At 38.9% G+C, this 21,023-nt stretch overlaps 1 protein-coding gene across 2 annotated transcripts in view; it reads left to right on the top strand.

Moving 5' to 3' along the window:
• The window catches only part of RET (ret proto-oncogene), an 81,814-nt gene extending 65,418 nt beyond the window's left edge, over positions 1-16,396 (top strand). The window contains exons 17-21 of one of the 2 annotated variants that reach the window (XM_033515689.1): positions 3,085-3,222; positions 5,110-5,209; positions 6,132-6,279; positions 8,214-8,388; positions 10,987-16,396. In XM_033515689.1, coding sequence (XP_033371580.1) covers positions 3,085-3,222; positions 5,110-5,209; positions 6,132-6,279; positions 8,214-8,371 — 544 coding nt within the window. In that variant the 3' untranslated portion in view covers positions 8,372-8,388; positions 10,987-16,396. Of the gene's footprint in view, positions 1-3,084; positions 3,223-5,109; positions 5,210-6,131; positions 6,280-8,213 lie in introns of both variants that reach the window. The other variant, XM_033515688.1, reaches the window with a different exon arrangement.
• The last annotated feature ends 4,627 nt before the right edge of the window (positions 16,397-21,023 follow it).

Below are 21,023 nucleotides of genomic sequence, written 5' to 3'. Positions count from 1 at the left end.
GGCCTGATTTTCTGCTAGGTAGCATCTTGATACCTTCTAAGTCTGTCTTGAAAGAGAGCATCTGACTAAAGTAATGTTTTTGTTACACTCAAATGGAGTAAAACAATTTGGGCAGCATGGCACTTTGAGGGGAAAACCACTTTGATAATAGCAGCATTTCAAAATATGCACCTTTATATTTATACTAAAATTATTACCATTCACTTCCTACTCTTCTCTCTGCAGATAGAGCAGTTTTAGTGAAATAAAATATTTTGCATGCCTTGGAAATACTTTACAAAATGTGTTCCCAAAATATTTTCCTTTACTTTGTTTCTGTTGGAGTAAGAAAATAAAAAATAGGGATAATTCTTGAGAGAATGTCAGTTTTACTTAGGTCTGCTTACAGGTTTCTTTGGGTCCCTTTTTATCCTCCTCAGAGCACCCATTGTACTGACTTGCTTCTCTAAATCTACTTTTCCCAAAGAATTGTTAAAATTCCTTTAAAAACTTCTTAGAAAATTTTAAATTTCTTCATTTTCTGCAAAACAGTATTGTCACCATGGTTTGGGGCTAGAACAGATTATGTTGTCATGTAACTGCCTCTTCTTTGATTGCTGCTCAATCATCTGGATCCAATAGCCTTCTTTCCATTTCCTGATGGGCTGCTGTTAAGCCCAGGAGCCTGTTTCCTGTCCATGGGATCCAGCACCATGCAGAGATTGCCCAGCTGCCATCAAGCAAGCCAGCTCAGAGCCCTGGGCAGCGCAATGTGCCGGTGCTGTGTCGCTTCCCTGCTTCCCAGGGCTGGATTAGGATCTCCATGTGGAGCTGTGCTGATTGCCCAGCTTCCCTGGAGATGCCTCAGGAGCATGGCATTGTGCTGTGCACGTCAGTACCCAGGCAGTGCCAGAAAGGGTCCTGCTGTGCTTACACTGTGCTTCTGTCTCGCTGGTGGCTTACCTGTGCTGTGTCATTGTACATGCAGTGATCCAGGAATGCTGTATAGCAACTCCTAATTTAGCCCAGATCCCACAGAGCAGAACTGAGACACACACACACAGAGCTGCAGAGCAAATCCTCTCCAGCACCAGGTTCCACGATAGCATTTCAGCAGACTGATCAATTAAGTACTTTTGCAACGTTGATTGATATTTTTAGATCATTGCACCCACTGAAAGTACTCTTCTATGGCCATTCTTCATTGTTTGTGGTGATGCAGCTATATTTTAGGTGAAAATATTACTCAACAACCATTCCAGTATGCTCTTTTTTCTGGTATTCTGTGTTTCTGCTTTGCACCCTCTTCCTTCTTAAGCTGTCCTGTACAGTTAGTGGCTAGCAGAGCTTAATAACAGTACCACTTTCCAGCATTTACAAAAACCCCATTTTTGCTTCAGAGGTCAATGACATCAGTGGAAAGCTAACCTACCATCTTCCTCTTCACATACTTTCTTTCCTGGCTTTTGGTGATCATGTTTTTATTCAGCAATAAAAATAACAGTGGGAAATTGTTCATCTCTCATTTCTCCTTCTTAATTTGTATAATAGTCTGAAAGTACTTCAGCATTTTACAGCATTCTATTCTAATATGTTCACTTACTGGACAACTTCAGTTAAGAAATTATTCATCTGATCCCTCCTTCCATATTCTGTAAAATTCCACTTAAGCAGAAGTGGATTTTAAAAATAAAACCTGCCATGCTCCAAAGTTTATTTGAATTAATCGTGGACAGAATTGTAACCTAATGGCAGAGCATAATTGGCTTAAAAAAGAGTATGAGGAGAAATATTAATAAAGTATATGAAAATGCTATAAATATTCATAAGCTTTCAAGAATGTGCAGAATGATTAAAAATTAATTCAGTGAACGCCATTAGGGAGAAGAATGGTAGCATACCACTTGAGACCATATGAGAGTCACTTTGACTTCTCTGACAATTTGGGAAGTTTTATTGCTGTACTTTTGGGGTTACTATTGTTCTTTAAAATGTGAGAAGTACAGGTGGAAGGGAGTCAGACAGGAGGTGAGGTATTTGGCTAACATTTTCAGATGGAATTTTCATAGGGAATTAGACACGGCTGTTTGGTTTGGCAGTAGGTCTCTAACACTTCCTAAAATTTACTTAAAAATGGAGTTTACAGAGAAATTGCCCAAAGCTAGCATTTTTCATAAATTGTATGCAATTTTGCTTCCAGATGCATCCCATTGAGCAGCCCTAGTGTTGGCTGGTTTCCTTCCTTTCGAACATCCAGATTTTGTTAGTTGTCAGTTGAGCAGATTCAGTGATTTGTAGCTTCTTTGTGAAGCTTGTCACAAAAAGCCTTTCACTAAGAAAAGAAAAACATTTTTTCCTCTTTTCTGGCTTGCTCTCCAGAAATGGACTAATTTATCTAAATATTTCTCACCCATTGTGCAAGGTCTTTTTGTTTGAGCTCGGCAGTAAAGTAAGTTTAAAAATTCACTATTTCTTCTGTTCATTTCTGAAAATGGTTTCTTCTGTTCTGTGTGAAAAGTTCATTTTAGGCATTTAGTATTTCCAGAGGAAATTCTTTCCTCTTCTTTCATCAAGTCTAAGAAGAAAATTAATCACTGAATCACTGAAATCACCCAACAGACCAGCTGAAATCAAAGGTGTTACTTATGATTGGAATAAACACATTGTGTTGTCTCATAGTCGAGACAGCAAACCAGTCCTGTGGTAACTCTGTTAATTTAATTTAGAGTTATTTCTGAATACAGGGGCTAATTAGGGAGGTCAGACTGCTGCAGGAGCACTGTGCAGCAGAGAAATAAGTCTTTGGGCTGGGCCACCAGAGGAAGGACTTCCTCTTTCTGCTGTCTAGAGAAGATGGACCTTCCCAGGGTATAATGAGCTTTTGTCAATGGATAAAAGAGGGGTATCTGTTTACTGTCTCGGTTGCTAACCTTTTCAATAAACAGTATTTGGGAACAAGGATGGCATCTGTACAGCACCTCTGGATTGAGGTGTCATGAACTTTGTTGGGTTCTGAAAATGCTAGGAGGAGATTTGTTGTGTAAATGCCACACTAAGCTCCTGAAGCTTACCATTCTGTATAAAAGCTCATTTTGTCTTTTTCAGATGGTCATTTGGAGTTCTGCTATGGGAGATTGTTACTTTAGGAGGCAATCCTTACCCCGGTATTGCTCCTGAAAGACTCTTTAACCTCCTAAAAACAGGCTATAGAATGGAGAGGCCAGAAAACTGCAGTGAAGAAATGTAAGTAACTCTTGATCTGATTACATTCAGAACACATTAATAAATACACTTGAAAAAAAAAATTTAAATAAATACCTCATAAATACTACTCTGTATTTCTTAGAGATATAGTCAAATATCTTGTGCTTTGAAGAATTTCATTAAATTAGTGAACAGTAAAGTGAGGGGAAAAAATTGCCCACAGAATGCCTACAGCTATATCCAAACCATTTTTAGGTATTGAATAACATGCTTGCCAAACAATTAAAAGAGTTTGTACATTCAAAATTTCTGAGGGTGGGAGGAGGAAGAAACTTTCATAAAACACAGTGGTAGCTGAAATATTCAAGAAAATGTTGTAATACTTTCTGCAAATGAAACAGATATTCTATGCACAGTCATTGTTGTTTTGGCATTCCAGAAGAAAAATGATACATTGCCCCAGAAATCTAGACCCTTGAAGATAAAAATTTTCTGTGACTTGATAAACCCATGGCTTTGGAGACAGTTCACAATTTGTTGGCTGATTTATTAAAACACAGTCAGTGTGAAATATCTTTTGTCTGTGATCATCCATGGCATTTGGAGAAGAGGCATGATTTTATGTTCAGCCTGCAAATCTGATCGTGGTTGCGGTTTTTTGAAAGTTCCCAAGCTTCAATCATTGTAACCTCTCTTTTGACTGATTTTCAGTTGGAAGGATGCTTTGACCACATCTGGGCTGAGAAAACAGTTTAAATAAATAGTAGTATAAATAATAGGGGTTTTTTTAACATACAGAGAAAAGCATTAAATATTTCCAAATTCAGGGTAGTATAGGATTTTACAAGAATGAGTGGCAAATATCATCTAAAAAATGTATAATACTAATTTTTTATTTGTTTCATCTCAGTGAGGAATACTCATTCTGCAAACATGTTATGTCATCGATAATTTTTAGTTAAGGCAAGCTGACCACTGAGTTTCTGGGATTTTTTTATTAAAGCTAAATCATGGTTTTCTGACTTCTTTCAGATTTTCTTCTGTTTTACTTAGAAATTTTTCTGACAGCTTGTGAAAGCCCACTTTAAGGACCATTTTTCTCAAATTGTGTTCTCTCCTATATCCAGTTGAGAGGGATTGTGGATGAAGGCAGAAAATGCAGGGCTTCTCAGTGGCTTCCTATAGTTCTCACAGCCCACTGTTTCCACCATTAGAGCACTTAAGTGGACAGATCACTCAGTCCTGAGAACAGCTGAGCTAGAAAAATGACATGAATGGCACAGGTTGGAGAGTTACACTTCCAGAACATGCCAATGTCTGTCTGATAGTCACTCAACTATAAAACTTCAATTCTGTTCCCCTTCTTTTCCATAATCTGTGCTATAGAAGGCAGTTGGAAGAGAGAATAAATATAGGTTTAATCAAAAGAAAAATAACAGAAGTAATGAAAAGAACATTAGTTTCTGCAAATAGTCTTAAGCTAGGCTTCACCTTGAAGAAGTTTACTGAAACTAAAGAATTTGAATCAATGAAAAACAAAATTCTGCTTTTTGGTGTAACATCAGAGTTTTTCAGGTTGATACACAAGAATTCCTCAGTGTCGTATACAAAGTGAATTAGAAATCCAGCATGCTGCCCCACACTTGGGGTGGTCCCTTGAGAAAGTGAAACCTAAGACTACAGTCCTTCAAGGATAGCCAAGTGCATGATCATTTAAACTCATGGAGGCTCTTGAAAATAAAAGCCCATTGTTGTGAGTGTCAGTTGTTAATTCCAGGGAACATTGAACAGAACTCACAACAGAGATTGAGTGGATAGTCTTTGTGCCACAGTTAAGTTCAGTACTATAAATCATTAGAGCAGAAGCTCTATGAATGACCCATTTCTAACATTTTGGGGGTTTTTTCACCCTGTGATGGGTCCCAGGTACAACCTCATGTTGCGTTGTTGGAAGCAAGAACCTGATAAAAGACCAACATTTACTGAGATCAGCAAGGAACTAGAGAAGATGATGGTGAAGAGTAGGGTAAGTGTGGAAAGCCTGGATTCTGAAAGTTTTCACATGGCCTTCTGAGTTTGAATGTACAGAAATAATTACTTTCTAATTTTATTTTAAAGCAAAGTAATTTATTTTTCATCACATCTTGAAGCATTTACATGCCTAGTTCCTTCCACATGCATGCAGCTTTTTGAAAGCAGTACTACTTCTAATAGCTTTGGTGACTTCAACCCAAAATGTGGATTGATTATCCTTAACCTGTCTCTTATTTAAATAATAGTAATTACTTAAAAACCATTGTGAGAAGTTATTCCTAAATTTCACTCCTTAATAAATAACATTAGAGAGCCAGAACTAGAAGAATGTAGTATTTCATGCATTTTAAATTATTTGAAAATGCTTCACATTCTTGTTTTTTGTTTTTTTTCCATCAAAGCAATTCAGCAACTTAAATAAAAACCAATGAATTCTTATTGGTGACCTAAATACTTAGTTTTAGAACAGCAACTAAAGCTTTATTTGGCAATATTTACATAATTATTTTGGTGTAGTAGCTTTTGTAAAATGATTTTGAGATTTGGGTACCTTGTCCTTTAAGCATGCATATGTATCTCTATATATATATTTCAGGCATATACATATGGATCTGGCATACCAGAAGCTGAAGGTCAAACAAAGCAGTTTGTTGGGTGTTCTGCTGGTGTGCAGAATTAAGTAGGGGAAGTATTCTAGCTGGGGCAGTGTTCAGGCAAATCAGCTGCTTCCAGAGCTGCTGTGGCTGCTGGAAAGCAGAGCCTCCTCAGGTGCCAGAGGTTCTAGAGAAAGATACGTGCAGTGGGTCTCTTCTTTCCTTGCTGTAAAGAAAGCAGGTGCGCACACATCCTTTTTTTACCCAAGCAGCAGCATTGCCACACACATTAATGCAGCTTTTTGTGTATTCATTTCTCAGGACTACTTAGACCTGGCGGCTTCCACACCCTCCGATTCCTTACTGTACGATGATGGGCTCTCAGAAGAGGAGACACCTCTCGTGGACTGTAATAATGCTCCCCTCCCTCGAACCCTCCCTTCCACATGGATTGAAAACAAACTCTATGGTAGAATTTCACATGCATTTACTAGATTCTAGCAACACACAAAAAAAGTTGATTTTTCTTCTGCACTGTTCTCAAACTCTGTAACCCCATTACAGTGTTTCTTGTCTGAATGAAGCCAATCAAAATTTGCTTGGAAGCTTCTTTTGGGTTTTTTTTTTTTTTTGTTTGTTTGTTTGTTTTTTCTTTTGGTAAATGTCAAAGTTTGCATCAGGATCATCCTTTAGTCATTTTGCAGCTGTGTCTAAAATAAGCATTTTAAAAGGATGTGAAAATAAGTAAAATGACTAGATATCATACAGTAAAAGTGAAAAAAAAAAAAAAGATCAGGGAAGTATTCTCAGGTTCTCAGGGGAAATATAAAATGCTAATGAGTATCTAATTCAACTATCCTGTTGGGGGAGGCTACAGCATTTAAAATATGTTAGATCCTGCACCTCTAATTTAAGCAATAGACTTTTTTTTTTTTAAATACTGTTTTTTACCATAACTCAGTGATAGGATTCATCTGCAACATTTTTCATTTATTAAGAAGGATGTCTAAATTTCAGCTGCTATTAGTACATTTTGGATCTATAAGCTGAAATGTATTTAATGTATCATAGGATGAAAACAGATTATTATATACAGAAGGTAGAAATACTGTATATAAATATTATATACAGACTAAACTGACTTGTAAAATCCTTTGAAAACTTAACTAACAATGGGCATTTTGAAAATATCACCTGTTTTCACGTCCTTTGATTTGTTATGAACATGTTAGTACTAAACCTCGACTGAATGATGTAGCAAGTGTTTTTAAAAAGAGCATATGCTTTCATATTGTGATGGTGAGATGGACAGTAAAAATGGTTCTTGCCAAAACTCCTATATTTTGTCTTCTGATTAAATATTCTACATGGTTTTAGATACTTATTAACATCACAGATACTTTTTTCATTCTTCAAGCAGTATGACTTTTGCAAAGTTGGATCTTTTAGTTTAAAAGTTGCCATTAATACATGGCTTTGGGTCTATTTTTGATCTACACCTTCTTATTTTCTATTATTTTCTTCATTAGGTTTACTCAACTGTTGTTGATTTTGGGGCACGTAGTGGTCAGATTGTTAAAAGAATGAAGTAGCAGAAAAAAGTTGCCACAAGGTTGATGGCAGATGCTGAATGCTTAATAAGCAACAGAATCAGATTTCTGTTTTTGAAAATCTCAACCGTTCTGTTGCTGCTGGTTCTGTGCTTGCACAGCTGAATCAACATGGCGCTAAGCACTCTGCATCCATTTTGGTGATCACTTGTGCCTAAACACAGAAGCAGTTACTGCACTCAATGCAAATAATTACAAGCCTGAAATACAACTTTAAATGCTGAATCAACACAGGAGTGCTCAGCACTTTGTTGGACTTTACTCAGTTGCGCTCCTGGGATTTCCTGAAATTAAGCAGGGGATCCCTGGTGGGGGTGTGAAAGTGTCCCCAGAACCTCACTGAAGCCAAAGGAAAAGCACCAGTTTAAGTAAATCTCTATCATTGAAATGGACTTTGGATCCTGTCCCAAACAGGTTTATTAATTCTTGGAGCATTTCCTGTACAGCAAGAACTTTCTCTTGCAATGCAATATATTCCTGCATGATTGTTAAAATATAAAATTATGAAAAGTTGGAGGCTTATGGGAAGAACAATTCTTAGCATTTTATTATGCACATGTGCATGCATGCACACAATTTTTTATTGAGTAAGCACTTTAATTTATCCAGGGTTTTTGCCTGCATCTGAATTTCTGCTTCAGGGATTTCAAAACATCATTTATATGAATTGATTTGGGACAAAATCCAGTGGACTGGCTTAAAGTATTGAAGGGAGTTTTGCCAAGGGCCTTACTGTCTGCACATGAAGTTATGGTTCTTCAGTGCAGAAAAAATTATCTGTTTTCATTTTTAGGCATGTCATACCCGAACTGGCCTGAGGAGAGCCCCGTTCCACTCACAAGATTCGATGGCACTAACTCTGTGTTTTCAAGATATGCAAATGATAGTGTATATGCTAACTGGATGGTTTCACACTCAGCGGCAAAATTTATGGACAAGTTTGATAGCTAAAATTTTCTTTGTGAAAGGTAATGGACTCCTGAGGAAAACAAGGAGGCAAAGAGTGGGAAGTCCATTGGCTCGTTCTTTGTACAATCAACAACTAACTTTTAAATTGGCAAATCCCTCTTTCAGTAGTTTTTGAAGTGTGTTATTTATGCTGAAGACTATAATTGATACTCTCCCCTTTCAGAAAACATATCAAGCTGGATAAGAGTTGTAGTTCTGGTACTTCTTTCTAAGTTGCCAGTTTGCAAATGGTTCCATTTGGCAACTTCTTAGTGCAAATGGCCTTGCACTTCATCCTTGGTGTTTTTGTAGACTAACCATCCTGTGTTACAGCGTTCTGGGATGGTAATATGTACTTGAACTGCTACTTTTATAGTGGCTGTTAGCATACAACCACTTGATCTAAGCAGGAAGCACAAACAATATAGAGAAGGGAGGAGGGAAACAGGCTCCCAGATTACTGAGCTTGCTATCAAATGACAAGTGTTAGAATGATGTTGGCACTAACAAAGCCAATATCTTGGTTTGGAAGCAAACATTTAGTAACTCAATAGAGGACTTGAGATTCAACATTTGAAATCTTGTAAAATGTATTGTCTTGTCTTAATGAGAAGAAAATTTGTTTTATTAGTCTTAACTTCTTACCTTTAGCACAATGGAGATAAATTTGATACAAGATAAGCTGTATAGACTGATGGCAATCAAGAGTGTTTGTCTGACACATTTACTTTCCATCGTTGACATATTAGTAATGTTAAAGCATACAATCCTGTACAACCATAGCTTCTTTTATGAGTTAAAAATAGGCCATATGGGATTTTTAGATTGAATTCATAGAATAGTCACATCATAGAATGGTTTGTGTTGGAAAGGAACTTGGTGGTCATCTAGTTCCAACTCCCTGCCCCCCAGCCCACTTCTCTGTTGTGGGGAGGGATACCTTCCACTAAAGCAGGTTGCTCAAATTCCCATTCAGCCTGGACTTGAACGCTGCCAGGGACGGATGTGGCATCCACTACTTCTCTTGGAAACCTGTTCCAGTACTGCACCACCTTCACAGTAAAGAATTTCTTCTTAATATCTAACCTAAACCTGCCTCCTTTTAGTTTAAAGCCATTCCCCTTCTCCTAACATTACACGCCCCTGTAAAAGACTCCCTGTCCAGCTTTCCTGTAGGCTCCCTTTAGGTACTGAAAGGCTGCTCTAAGGTCTCCCTAGAGCTTTCTCTTCTCCAGGCTGAACAGCCCAAACTCTCTCAACCTGTCCTTACAGGTGAGGTGCTTAGCCCTGTGATTGTGACCCTTGTCTGGACTCACTCCAGCAGGTCCATGAACTCATTATGCTGGAGCCTCCAGGGCTGATGCAGCACTCCAGGTTGGGTCTCACAAGAAAAGAGTAGATGGGGAGAAACCCCTCCTTGACCTGCTGCCCATGCTGCTTTTGATGTAGCCTGTGATACAGTTGGCTTGTTGGGCTGTAAAAATACATTGCCTGGTGATATTGAACATCTTCCATTCTCCAACCAGCCTTTGTGCTTGGGATTGCCCTGACCCAGGTGCATGACCTTGTCTTGCCTTGTTGAAACTTCATGAGGTTTGTGTGGGCCCACCTCTCAAGCCTGTCAAGGTCCCTGTGGATGGCATCCCTTCTCTCCAGTGTGTCAGCTGCACCACACAGCTTGGTGTCCTTGAAAAACTTGCTGAGGGTGCCCTCGATCCTGCTGTCAAACATTGCCCATCCCATTACCAACCCCTGAGGAATGGCAGTCTTCACTGGTCTTCACTGGACATCAAACTGTTGACAGCAACTCTGAGTGTGGCCATCCAGCCGATTCCTTATCCACCACATGGTCCATCCATCAAATCTGTGCCTCTCCAGTTTGAAGACAAGTATGTCACGTAAGACAGTGTCAAATGCTCTGCACAAGTCCAGGTAGATGGCATCACTCTTCTCTTATCCACCAGCACTGTACTTCTGTCATAGAAGGATATTTGTGGGGTTTGCCCTTAGTGATGCCACGTGGGCTGTTACCAATCACTTTTCCATATTTTGTCATCAGGTTCCTTAGCTGGTTTGGAACCTGATCTTCCCCTATGGTGGGTGGTTCTTTATTCTCACAGTCCCTGCCTTTGCCACCTCAGCAAAGGGGCTCGTGTAAACTTGGGCCTCAGTGGCTGAAGAACTTGCTGGTGAAGACTGAGGCAAAAATGTCATTGAGTCAGCCTTCTCAGTGTCCCAGGTAACCAAGTCTCCCATTTCTTTCTGGAGAGGGCTCTCACTTTCACCAATGTACCTGTAGAAGTTTGGTTTTTTTTGTTGCCATTGATGTCTCTGGCCAGATAGATTTCTGTAAGGGCTTTAGCTTTCCTGACCTGATCCCTGGCTGCTTGGACAATTTATCTGTATTCCTCTCAGGCTGTGAGTCCTTGCTTTCACCCTTTTTCTGTGGGGGAAGCATAGGCTTCCTCTTGTGTTTGAGTTTGCCCAGGAGCTCCTTGTTCATCCGTGCAGGTCTCCTGATGTTTTTGCCTGACTTCCTCTTTGTTGCATCGCTCCTGACCTTGCAAGAGGTGATCCTTGAATATTAACCAGCTTTCTTGGGTCACTCTTCCTTTCAGGGCTTTATCCCATGGTCCTCTACCCAGAAGATCCCTGAAGAGGCCAAGGCGTGTCCTCCTGATGTCCAGGTTAGTGAGCTTGCTGTGTGCCTCCTCGCTGGCCTGAGGATCTTGAAGTCCACCATTTTGTGTCACTGCAGCCAAGGCTACCCTTGAGATTCACGTTCCCCACCAGCCTCTCCTTGCTGGAAAGAACAAGGTCCAGCATGGCAACTCTCCTCGTTTACTCCTCTGTCACTTCAAGAAGCAACCTACCCATGTATTCCAAGAATCTCCTGGATTGCTCATCCTGTGTGTTGTCCCTTCAACAGATATTGGGGTAGCTGAAGTCCCCCGTGAGGACCCAGGCTTGCGAATGTGAGGCAGTTGCCTGTCTCTCTGTAGAGGGTCTCATCTGCTTGGGTCTCATCTCCTGGCTGGGTGGCCTTAGACCCCCACTGTAATGTCACTTTTCCTTGCCCTCCCTTTAATCCTGACCCATAAACTCCTCATCCAACCCCAGTACAGCTCCAAACACTCCATGTGGTCATGGACTTAGAGGGCAACACCCCTTTCTGCTGTTCCTGTCTGTCCTTCTGAAAGGGCCTGTATCCTTCCACTCCAACACTCCAGTCATAGGAGCCATCCTACCACATATCTGATGCCAGTAAGATCACAGTCCTGCAGGTGTGCACAGTCTCCTACTGCTCTTGTTTATCCCCCATGCTATGTGCATTTGCACAAAGGCATTTTTGTTGAGCCCCTGATGGAGCAAACTTACTGGCAGGAATGGCTGGAATTCCCTTGCACAGCACTTCAGGTTAGGTCTTGCAATCCCTCTCCAGGCTCTGGGCATCCCTTGCTGGTGCTGGCATCAAATGAGTAGGAGTGGAATGGATTGAGGATTCCCTCTCCCAGCAACTTCAATTTAATGTCTCCTTCACCAGCTTGGCAAGCCTGTGACCAGAGATGCTCTGCCTGTTCCTTGGCAGATGGGCCCACATCAGATTCTGTCAGCCCAGGTTTTCATTGCAAGTCCCCAGGAGCAGCCAGAGCCCTGGCTGTGGCACTAGACCCCTAACCATTTACTGATTTGCTAGATTCACCTGGCCCTTTCAAAGCCCTTCCCTTTGACAGGGAGGACTGATGAAAAAGCTGCCAGCACTTGAGTCCCTCACCGCCACTCCCAGGAATCTGTAATATCCTTGGTCTTCCTCAGACCAATCCTGGCTGTATCCCTTGTGCCACGTGAAACAACAGCACAGATAATGGTCAGGAGACCGCGTGAGGCTTGGCATGAGGCTCTGGGTGACATCCCTGCTACAGCTCTCTGGTAATCTGTCAGGTTGATAAGTGGGTCCCTCTGTGCCTCTCAGAGGAGAGTTCCCTGCTACTCTTATCTGTCAACTTCGCTCGTGCTGGTTGTTACACAGGGAGCAGATGGGGCTGCCTTACTCAGCTCCAGCCTCACTTCTGATGTGATGGGTCCTCCCTCTCCAGCCTGCAGAGTGCTGAAGTGGTTCTGCAGGGGCACCTCAGGCTTCAGGGAAATCTCTTCCTCCCACAGGTCATTTCAAGGGTTCATTCTTCTGCCTTACTGACACCCCCGCTCCCGTCTGTGTGTGCGTGGTGGGGGAGTTTTTGCCTCTTTACTGCAGGCTGCCCTTGGAACCAGCCATCCAACTTCTTCACAGCCTGAAGTTATGTTGTCTTCTCACCCCCTCCTGCAGCTCTGCCACAGGACGTCCTCTGCCTCAGCATACCTTTTGCAGATATTCAAATACAGAGATTTTGTTTGCAGTATTCTTAAGTGGGTTGGAGACCACCTCTCGGCTCCAGAAGGCATATACTGCCATGCACAGAACACTGCCATCATATAATTCCAAATAAACCTAACACCTTGAAAGTAACAAATAAAAAACCAGTTGCACAGCAAAATTGGTCTAAAACACCGCTGTTGAAATTACACAAGGAAAATGTCACTGGAATTATTTAAGGGGAAATACAAAAATGTTGTCCTTACAAAAGTGACTTGATATTTGGGAGAACAATCAGACTGAGTCATGTTCTATGTGGAAGAGTAAATGATCAGCACTACTTTTGTCTTTATTTGTAATCTACCATGGTTAAGGGTAACCTTTAGTTTGCTACAAATGTTGGGATGTAAATCCCGAGTGACTCGTTGTTAGCGTCGTGATGGTTATTCTAAATAATCCAATTCTACCAAAGCTTGCTCCTGTCACAGTCCAATTTAGATGTTTCAGATCTGTTTTCGGATGTTGTTTTGTGTATCAACTTTATGTTTCCATTAAAGTCTGTGATTTCAGAAACATGGTGTCTGACTGCCAAAACCTGAACACAGATTTTCATTTTGCAAAAAGTGGGATATAAAGTGGTGTGTTGGAATTGAAAGAGCTTCCCTGTTGGATTGCATACTTGATCCTGTCCTGTTTTTGGACAAGCAGTAGGCACAGCAGCCTTTCCTTTGCACAGACATTTGCCATGTTGAGTAATGCTTTTGCACAGCAAACACACAGCTCTGTATGCAGGAGTGGCTCTGCTGTGATACCACGGTGATCTTCATTGGCATGACACAACGTCAGAGTGCAGGCTTGGAAAACAAAGGGCACTGAAAATTAAACCCTTTACATGGGCTGTTTTTTTCTATTGAGGGATCTATGAGAAAGTAGACAAAAATTACACTTGTGGTAACTTCATGCTTTGTTTAGTTGTTTTCCTATATTTTATGTCTGTAAATGGGAGTTCCTCACTTGCCATGAGCAACAAAGGCATCAAGAATTTTGGTTTTGTCTGCGTTTTTTTCTTCCTTAAATGAAGAATGTAACTTTATCCAGTAAGTATCTTCAGCAACAGTATGCAACTGAGAGATGTGAAGCACACAGTTTCTAATCCCAACAGCCCTGTGACAACATTGCTGGACAGTAGGTGAGTGGGACAGTAAGTGATGCTGAAATAACCAGTGGATGCAGGGAGTAGTGTGTACTTTAGACTTTCAGCATAGGTCAATGTTGTTTCAGCCATTAATTTGTATGAAAAATTCACTAATAGTCATTGCTACCTATTCTGCTGGACATAGATGATGCATATAAAATACATACACGGTCCATAATTACAGTTTCCATGCATAATAACCTGCATTAAGTGCAGTTTAAAGAAAAATTACGTGTTTCCTAATCCAATTAATTTTGACTCCCCTCCTGCCTCATGAATGTTGGCAAGAAATAGATTATTGCTTTTAAGTATTCATTCATAATATGAAAGCTTCTTATGTCTTCTGTGTATGCTATTTTTGTAAATATTTCCCTTGAAGTGTTTCCTGTTTGTTCAGTGTTGCCACTGGTCAAAATGGTGACAATTTTGTTTCAGTTCCTCTTTGGAGAGTAAATGTACTTCCCACATGGGAAAAAAGTGATACAGCAGATGATTATTTCCATCGGTGCCAGAAATACTTATGCACTTGGCTGCCCTGAGGAAAGTGAATTCAGAGGGAACAAATGATTCACCTAAATATACAGGTTGGAGGGAATAACTTTCTAAAAATTCTGCCAACCTTTTCTAAATATCTGCAGAAATGATATGATTTACCTGATCGTGCTTTGAGTTGTGACACATGGGGGGAGAGCATGAATCTTACATGTCAGTACAGTGCTTAGAACAGCACAAGGACATTATTGCAGTATTGGTTTCTACAAACTTCCAGAGGTAGGATACTCAGAAAATCTACTGTGAGCTTCAAGTTTTAATTTGCAGACATTAGCCTGTTTCATATAATAGAAGTTCTTAAAAATACTATCCCATGGATATGAGGTATATAATGTTTAAATCATGGGGATTTCATCTACAATTCATCATGCAAAATATGCATGAATCTCAGGTACCCTCAACTGGACCATAGCAATTCTCAAAGACATACAGTAAAAGCAAGCTTATATTCCTTATTGATTAAGTATCAGTCTCATATGAACAATACAAGCTTCTAAATACACCTAAAAAGAATATTTCTACTCTAACTTTTCAAAGTTAAAAAAAAAATTGCTTATAATTTTGAAATATTTTGTTTCAAAACTCAGCTTACCTGAAACCATTGTTTATCACTGTAGCTGCACTGGTAAATTTATAACAAAATACTGGAGATAATATTCAAAAGTACCTGCCCTTAAGTAGCACCAGGGAATGTTCTCCATGAAGAAAGTGCAGATGGGCCATAATGCGATGAATGGTTTGATCTTTTCAGCCCAAGCAAACTTGCTGAAAAAGAACCGAATCATTCCTTAAAAATGTATGCAAGTACTTAAAAACAAGAAAACCTAAGCATCCTCTCTACCTAACTTCATAAAATTCAAGTAGTCCCTCTGAAGTTAGTCGGATCATTCATAAATACATTATTCATAGACATTTTCTGGTCTAAAATCCAAAATTCCAAGTGTCAGCTAGCAAAAGTACAAAGGGTATTACCAAAATGTGGACAAAGCCTTGGTGTACCCATCCCTGATACAAATTTTAACTTGCCTGTTGGGAAGCAGTCTGTAGAATTAGGTACTAGACACTAGACAATAGGTAAGCACAAATAAATTTCTAATTTATACCTAGAAAAGACAGTGAATTAAGTATTTTTTTGGTATTTTTCAAGTTCTCCATTAAAGCTGAGTTGTTGGTTTAAGCTGTGTTTTGTATTTCTCGTTTATAAACTTTGGGACAGCAACCTGTGTCTTCCAGTTACAACAGAGAGATAAATATGCCTAATGCATTCTGAGAAAATTAACAGTTCCTCTCTTTTTATAGTGTGTTTTTTTTTGCTTTACCTGGTCTTTTAAAGGGTTACATGTATCTTAAAACAACAAATTTCTTGCTGAAACCTTTTTCTTTGAGCTGTTATCAAAGTTCATTTTGCTGATAATATTCTGAAGTTAACTAAAAGCATATTGCCTGCCTGAGGATAGATAAGTAAATCTTCCCTTAAGATCATCAGAAATAATTAGCTCCTTGTTTGGGTTAAAAAGGTACAATTCATAAAAATGCAACTTTATCTCATCTGAAAGCAGTTTCATATGGATTACAGAGTAATCTAAACAGTGAGAACAGTTTAAGAACATTGCAGTTGTACTTGCCATAGATTTGAAATCCTGAACAATTCAGCCTTGATCTGGATATCAGCCAATCATTGCAGATCCTAATCTGACTTTTCTACACTCAGCAGGTCACATAAATGATTGTTAAAGCTCTTACATAATTTTTCAGCTGTTCAGGACTTTTCCTGACATGATCACAATCGAAAGAGTTTGATGTGAACACTGATTTTCATTTGGAACATGTTCCACTTTCATAGCTTCTTACCAATGCAGTTTCTCTTCTGAATTGACTGTCCTTAAGGATGGAAGTATTTTAAAATTTTTAATAAAACTAAATCAAATGAATATGTATTTTAAGCATTTGGTTTGTAAGAATCTGGCTTGCTTGTGTTTAGGTATATTTGGAAGTTATTTTGGGGGGAAGAAATCCCAGAAAACTCCACTTAGTCTTTCAGAGAATGTAATGTGGTGTAAACTATAGCATAGCGAAAATCAATAAACCAATAGGATACACTCATCCTGCTTTTTTTGCCAAACTGCTGCCAATGACAAGAATAGTATCCCTTTATTGAAGAGTATTTCACAAAAAAGGAAGAGATTCATAATAAATTCTTGTCTGTTGGAAAAGCACAAAAATAAAAAGGGTGGAATCTCAGGTAAGGGGTGGCTGATGACACAGATGAGGAGGCTGAGTGGGAGAGCTGATCTCATTCATTAAGAAAGCTGATAAAGATTCATCTTCAAATTATTAAAAAGCTTGGAAGAGCATGGTAAAGACTGAAATATGGGAAAAGTGTATGAAAAGATCCAGGAGATCACTACCAGAGCTGTAGTATATTTTTTAAAATATATACAGAGCTTTGAGAACCTGCCAGTGAGAAACAAGCAGGGTTAACCGTTCTCCAAGATAGTTTTTGTGTGGTCAAGAGTGTGTCAGCAGAAGACAAGAATTATTATTTCTGGTACAGGGTATAAATAATTGAGGGAGATTTTAGCATCGAGTCAGGAAATCAGTTAAACGCTTACTTCACTGTTTTTCCTGTGCAGAGGGTTTCTGAACAGTGGCCTGGTCCAGCCAGCAAACAGAAAGGCATAAAGTTTATGCTGACTATAAGGGTTTTTATTTTAAAACATTGCTGTTGGAGGTCTAACCCAGCGTTATTCTTCCAGGATCATTTGTTAAAATGAATTGTGACTGTTAAATACTGAGGAAAAACAGATGATGTGAGTTTTTGTAAAAACACTATGAAGGATACTTTAACTTATACTACACAGTATTGATTCCCATTTTTACATGCACAAAGATAAAGCAAGCACTCAAATTAGGCTACAAGAAGTTACCATCAGAGACAGCTTTGGAACCAAACAGAAATTATGTTTATGGAATCTATTCTATTTGCTTACTGAGTCTCCATTATGGCTTCCTCGTGTTAGAAAATCTGAAATGCATACTTTGAAATGCTAGACCTTAAACTAGATATTGCTTCTAATTGTTTCTAATCTAATATCAAATGATAATTATATTTACTAGGCAACACATAGCAGAACATTTTTCAAAGGTATTAAACCTTGAAACACAGTGATATGAATAGCACATATTACCTTCATTGCTATGAAAGGCATCAAGTCCACATTAAAGACCTTGTCATACAGGATTTAAGCATAGTTCAGGAGGAACAGAAACATACATAAAATTAGCAGCAGCATTTTAGCATTCACAAGTTAAGCTATTTTTTTTTGCCTCCTACACGTGGCCAAATTTTACGATTTGCATTTGTCTGCACTCGTAATGAACATCATCATGTTTTGAGTGTACATCAGTAATTTAAACACAGCTTGCACACAGCTTCTAAGATGCTTGAGTTGCAGAAAAAGTCAGTTTAGAAAAATTTTTATCTCTATGCTTATCCTGTCATAAATATGATTTGTTTTTTAAAATAGTGCAAATGCTTGCTTGTCTAGCATCGTGCCAGAACTGGTAACTGGCACTCTTTAAATTCAAATTAAAAAGAGAATGAAACTGAAACAGAAATGTCATTTATAACTATTCAATTCCATCTAGTAAATACTTCTGAACTTGATATTCCATAACTTAAATGGGGTGCAGCCTGCCAGATCAGGTCTTTCTCATTCTCGTTCTAAAAATAGGGGCAGGAAAGGAGAAGCAAGAACATATTTTCCTTGCTCTTGAGAAGGAGTGGGAACAAATTCAAGTGATTTTCAAAGTATCTTGCTGTTCAGCTCTCCTGTAATTGCATTTCTAATATAAAATCTTGCTTTGAATTAATTTGATTTGGAGTTTCGTTTTGCCAACAGAGGTGAGTCATTGTAAGGTGCTCATTAGCAAAACTTTTTCGTAACAAAGATAAAACAATAGTTACAAGTCAGCAATTAAAGAGAAGCTTGTGAGACTGCAAGGAATGCAGTGACATTTGATCCTGACTTTGCAAATCAGTTCATCCTTACCCACTGCTTTTACAACGATAACAATGAAGTCTCAACAGCAGACTTGAACGCTTTTCCAAAATCAGCCACTGCTTTTATGCACCACAGGAACAGATGCCAATTTCCATTCAAATCTAAACAAAGTATTTTCAACTGCTCAACTGAGGTGTGGTATTTTTTTCTGGTTGTCTGTTGCTATTCTGTGGCACCCAGGAGGGTTCTCTTTTGACAAGGGAACCTTCCTATTGCCCCGTGTTAACACTGTTACAGCCCTGTGGGAGTTTTCCAGTCATTGGTAAAGTACTGCTAATAAAATCAAAGTAGTCAGTTGATTTTATTATTACTTCCATGCCATTTTATGGGAGGAGTTTAAAAAGATGAAAAATCTTGCACTTAAAAACATTTTAATGACGTATATGCAACAATTAATAGCACCAGAAACAAGAAAAACAAATAATTTGTTTTATGAACTGGCTGGAGTTTTCACTCAAATGGAGGAAGATCTTTTTTGGCCTGTGACAGACAAGTCTTAACACTAGCAAAAAACCCCACATCCTAAAACGGAGTAGATAAATATTGCAAACAATGGACCAGCACAGTACAGACAACGAATAATAAAAGTTTTTTAGTCTCTGGTCCTGTCTAGTGAATGAAGAAATGAACACTGGCTTTGTACTAACTGTTTGCTAAGCTATCAGCATGGACGATCATCTCTGTACTGGACCTTTGTACAGTTTTGTTGTTATTTTGTGTGGAAAGTAGTGGTGGTTTTATTGACTGTTGGGCAGGCTCAGTGGGTACACCTGATCATGCAGTAACACATTTCAAATACTTAGATACTGAGTATTTTGTATAAAACATAAAGCATGTCAGATTAAGAAAGCCCAAACAGTTCTCTCTAGAGAGACTTGAGATACTTATGTGAGTAACTTGAGCTTTGGTGAATGAGGCTTTCAAGCACAGAAAAACCCCCAACCGGATAACCAACCAAAAGACCTTGGTAATTTATATTGTTATCTCATCAGACAAGGAGGGTTCATGAAAGATTTTCTGACTTAAATCTTCTATATAGAATGTTCTAACTTCCTTCTTTTGCTGCATCCTAGGTAGTCAAGTCTACAGTTTAAAAAGTAATGCAGTAAAATTTATTTTAAATATGTTACTTTTTGGTATTCATAGATTACTGTTCTGCAGTACTGAAGGACCAAAAAAAAAAAAAAAAGGAATGTGTATTTTTTAGTATGTTTTGCATAACACTGAGTCTTCCAGTCAAAACCCTCCTATTTGTTTTCCATTCTAGGTACAGAATAGGGTCGCTTGGACTTTGTTTTAGAGCTGCTTTGTAGTCAGTGTATTTGTGACAAAATTTTCATCTCTTTTTAGAAGAATGCCTGCAGCACTTCTTAGTGCTATTAGACAGCAGTAAAGTATAGTAAAGGTGTTTTTGAATAGTCAGAAATAAACCAGTACAGAATTCTAGCATTGCCTACATGGATTACTTTCCATATATGCTGTTACTGCTGACTCCAGTGTGATACCCTGATGCAGCTGTGAGTGAGCAGTGGAACCCTGGGCACACAACCCATTGTTCCTGCCAGGAAAAATAAGGCCATGTGGCCAGGAAAAATGCTCAGCCACCACTGCAGAATATTGCCTGTTGCTCTCAGCTGGAGCATTTAACGCAGCTCCCTGCTGGTCCCTTCTGTATTCCTTTTCCCCTGTGGCACCAGCCAGGGCAATGCTGTATTGGTGGTACAGGAATGTTTCCACAATCCATTTGCTACTGTCACAGAGCTCAGCAAACATTTGTTGCTAACAGCAACTATATGTTGGTTTCAAAGACAAAAAGTTATTTGAAGGGGTTGTATCCAAAAAATTCTGATTTATCCTTCCATACACTTTTCCAAATGCTAAACTACCACTATTCAAAGAAAAAAGCAAGTGGACTACAGTAAGCACTTCTGTTATCAGAAGAAAGCCTTTTCAGATAGTAGATAAAACTAAATCTTATTTACATTCACTTACAGCTCTGGTTGTATTGATTATGTTTTTATGATAAGTTGTTACAGTAAGTCTTCTTTCATGACTTAGTACCATTGAGTCTGCTTTAAAGTATGGAAGGACTCTATAAATTTAAAGTCAGTTGATACTGTTTTCTAATGACAGTTTTTGAAAGGAAGTAATTTAGCAACTGTGATCCCAAAACAACAAGAAAAGAGCAATCCATAGCAGTTAATTTCCCAAACATTATATAAATTATATGCTTCTGAGTCCAAAATTTGGTACATTATAATACCAAAGAATTATTTAATCCCAAAACACTCCATGAAAAAACATAGTCCTTCAGCACTACGAAGACATAGAGGCCAAAAGCCTAGGCATTGACAAAAAGAAGATGTTGCTCAATGCAAAATAAAGGGCACAGAAACAATAAATACAGGAAGATTTTTGAGTGGTATGTTGGTACAAACTAATTTCACAGATGCACTGTCTCTCCTAAAGCGAGACTGCAATAATCAAGAG

This window comes from Parus major, chromosome 6, assembly GCF_001522545.3.
Source record: "Parus major isolate Abel chromosome 6, Parus_major1.1, whole genome shotgun sequence".
NCBI lineage: Eukaryota > Metazoa > Chordata > Aves > Passeriformes > Paridae > Parus > Parus major.
The sequence above is the reverse complement of the archived record's forward strand: the minus strand, read 5'-3'. Positions and strand labels throughout refer to the sequence as shown.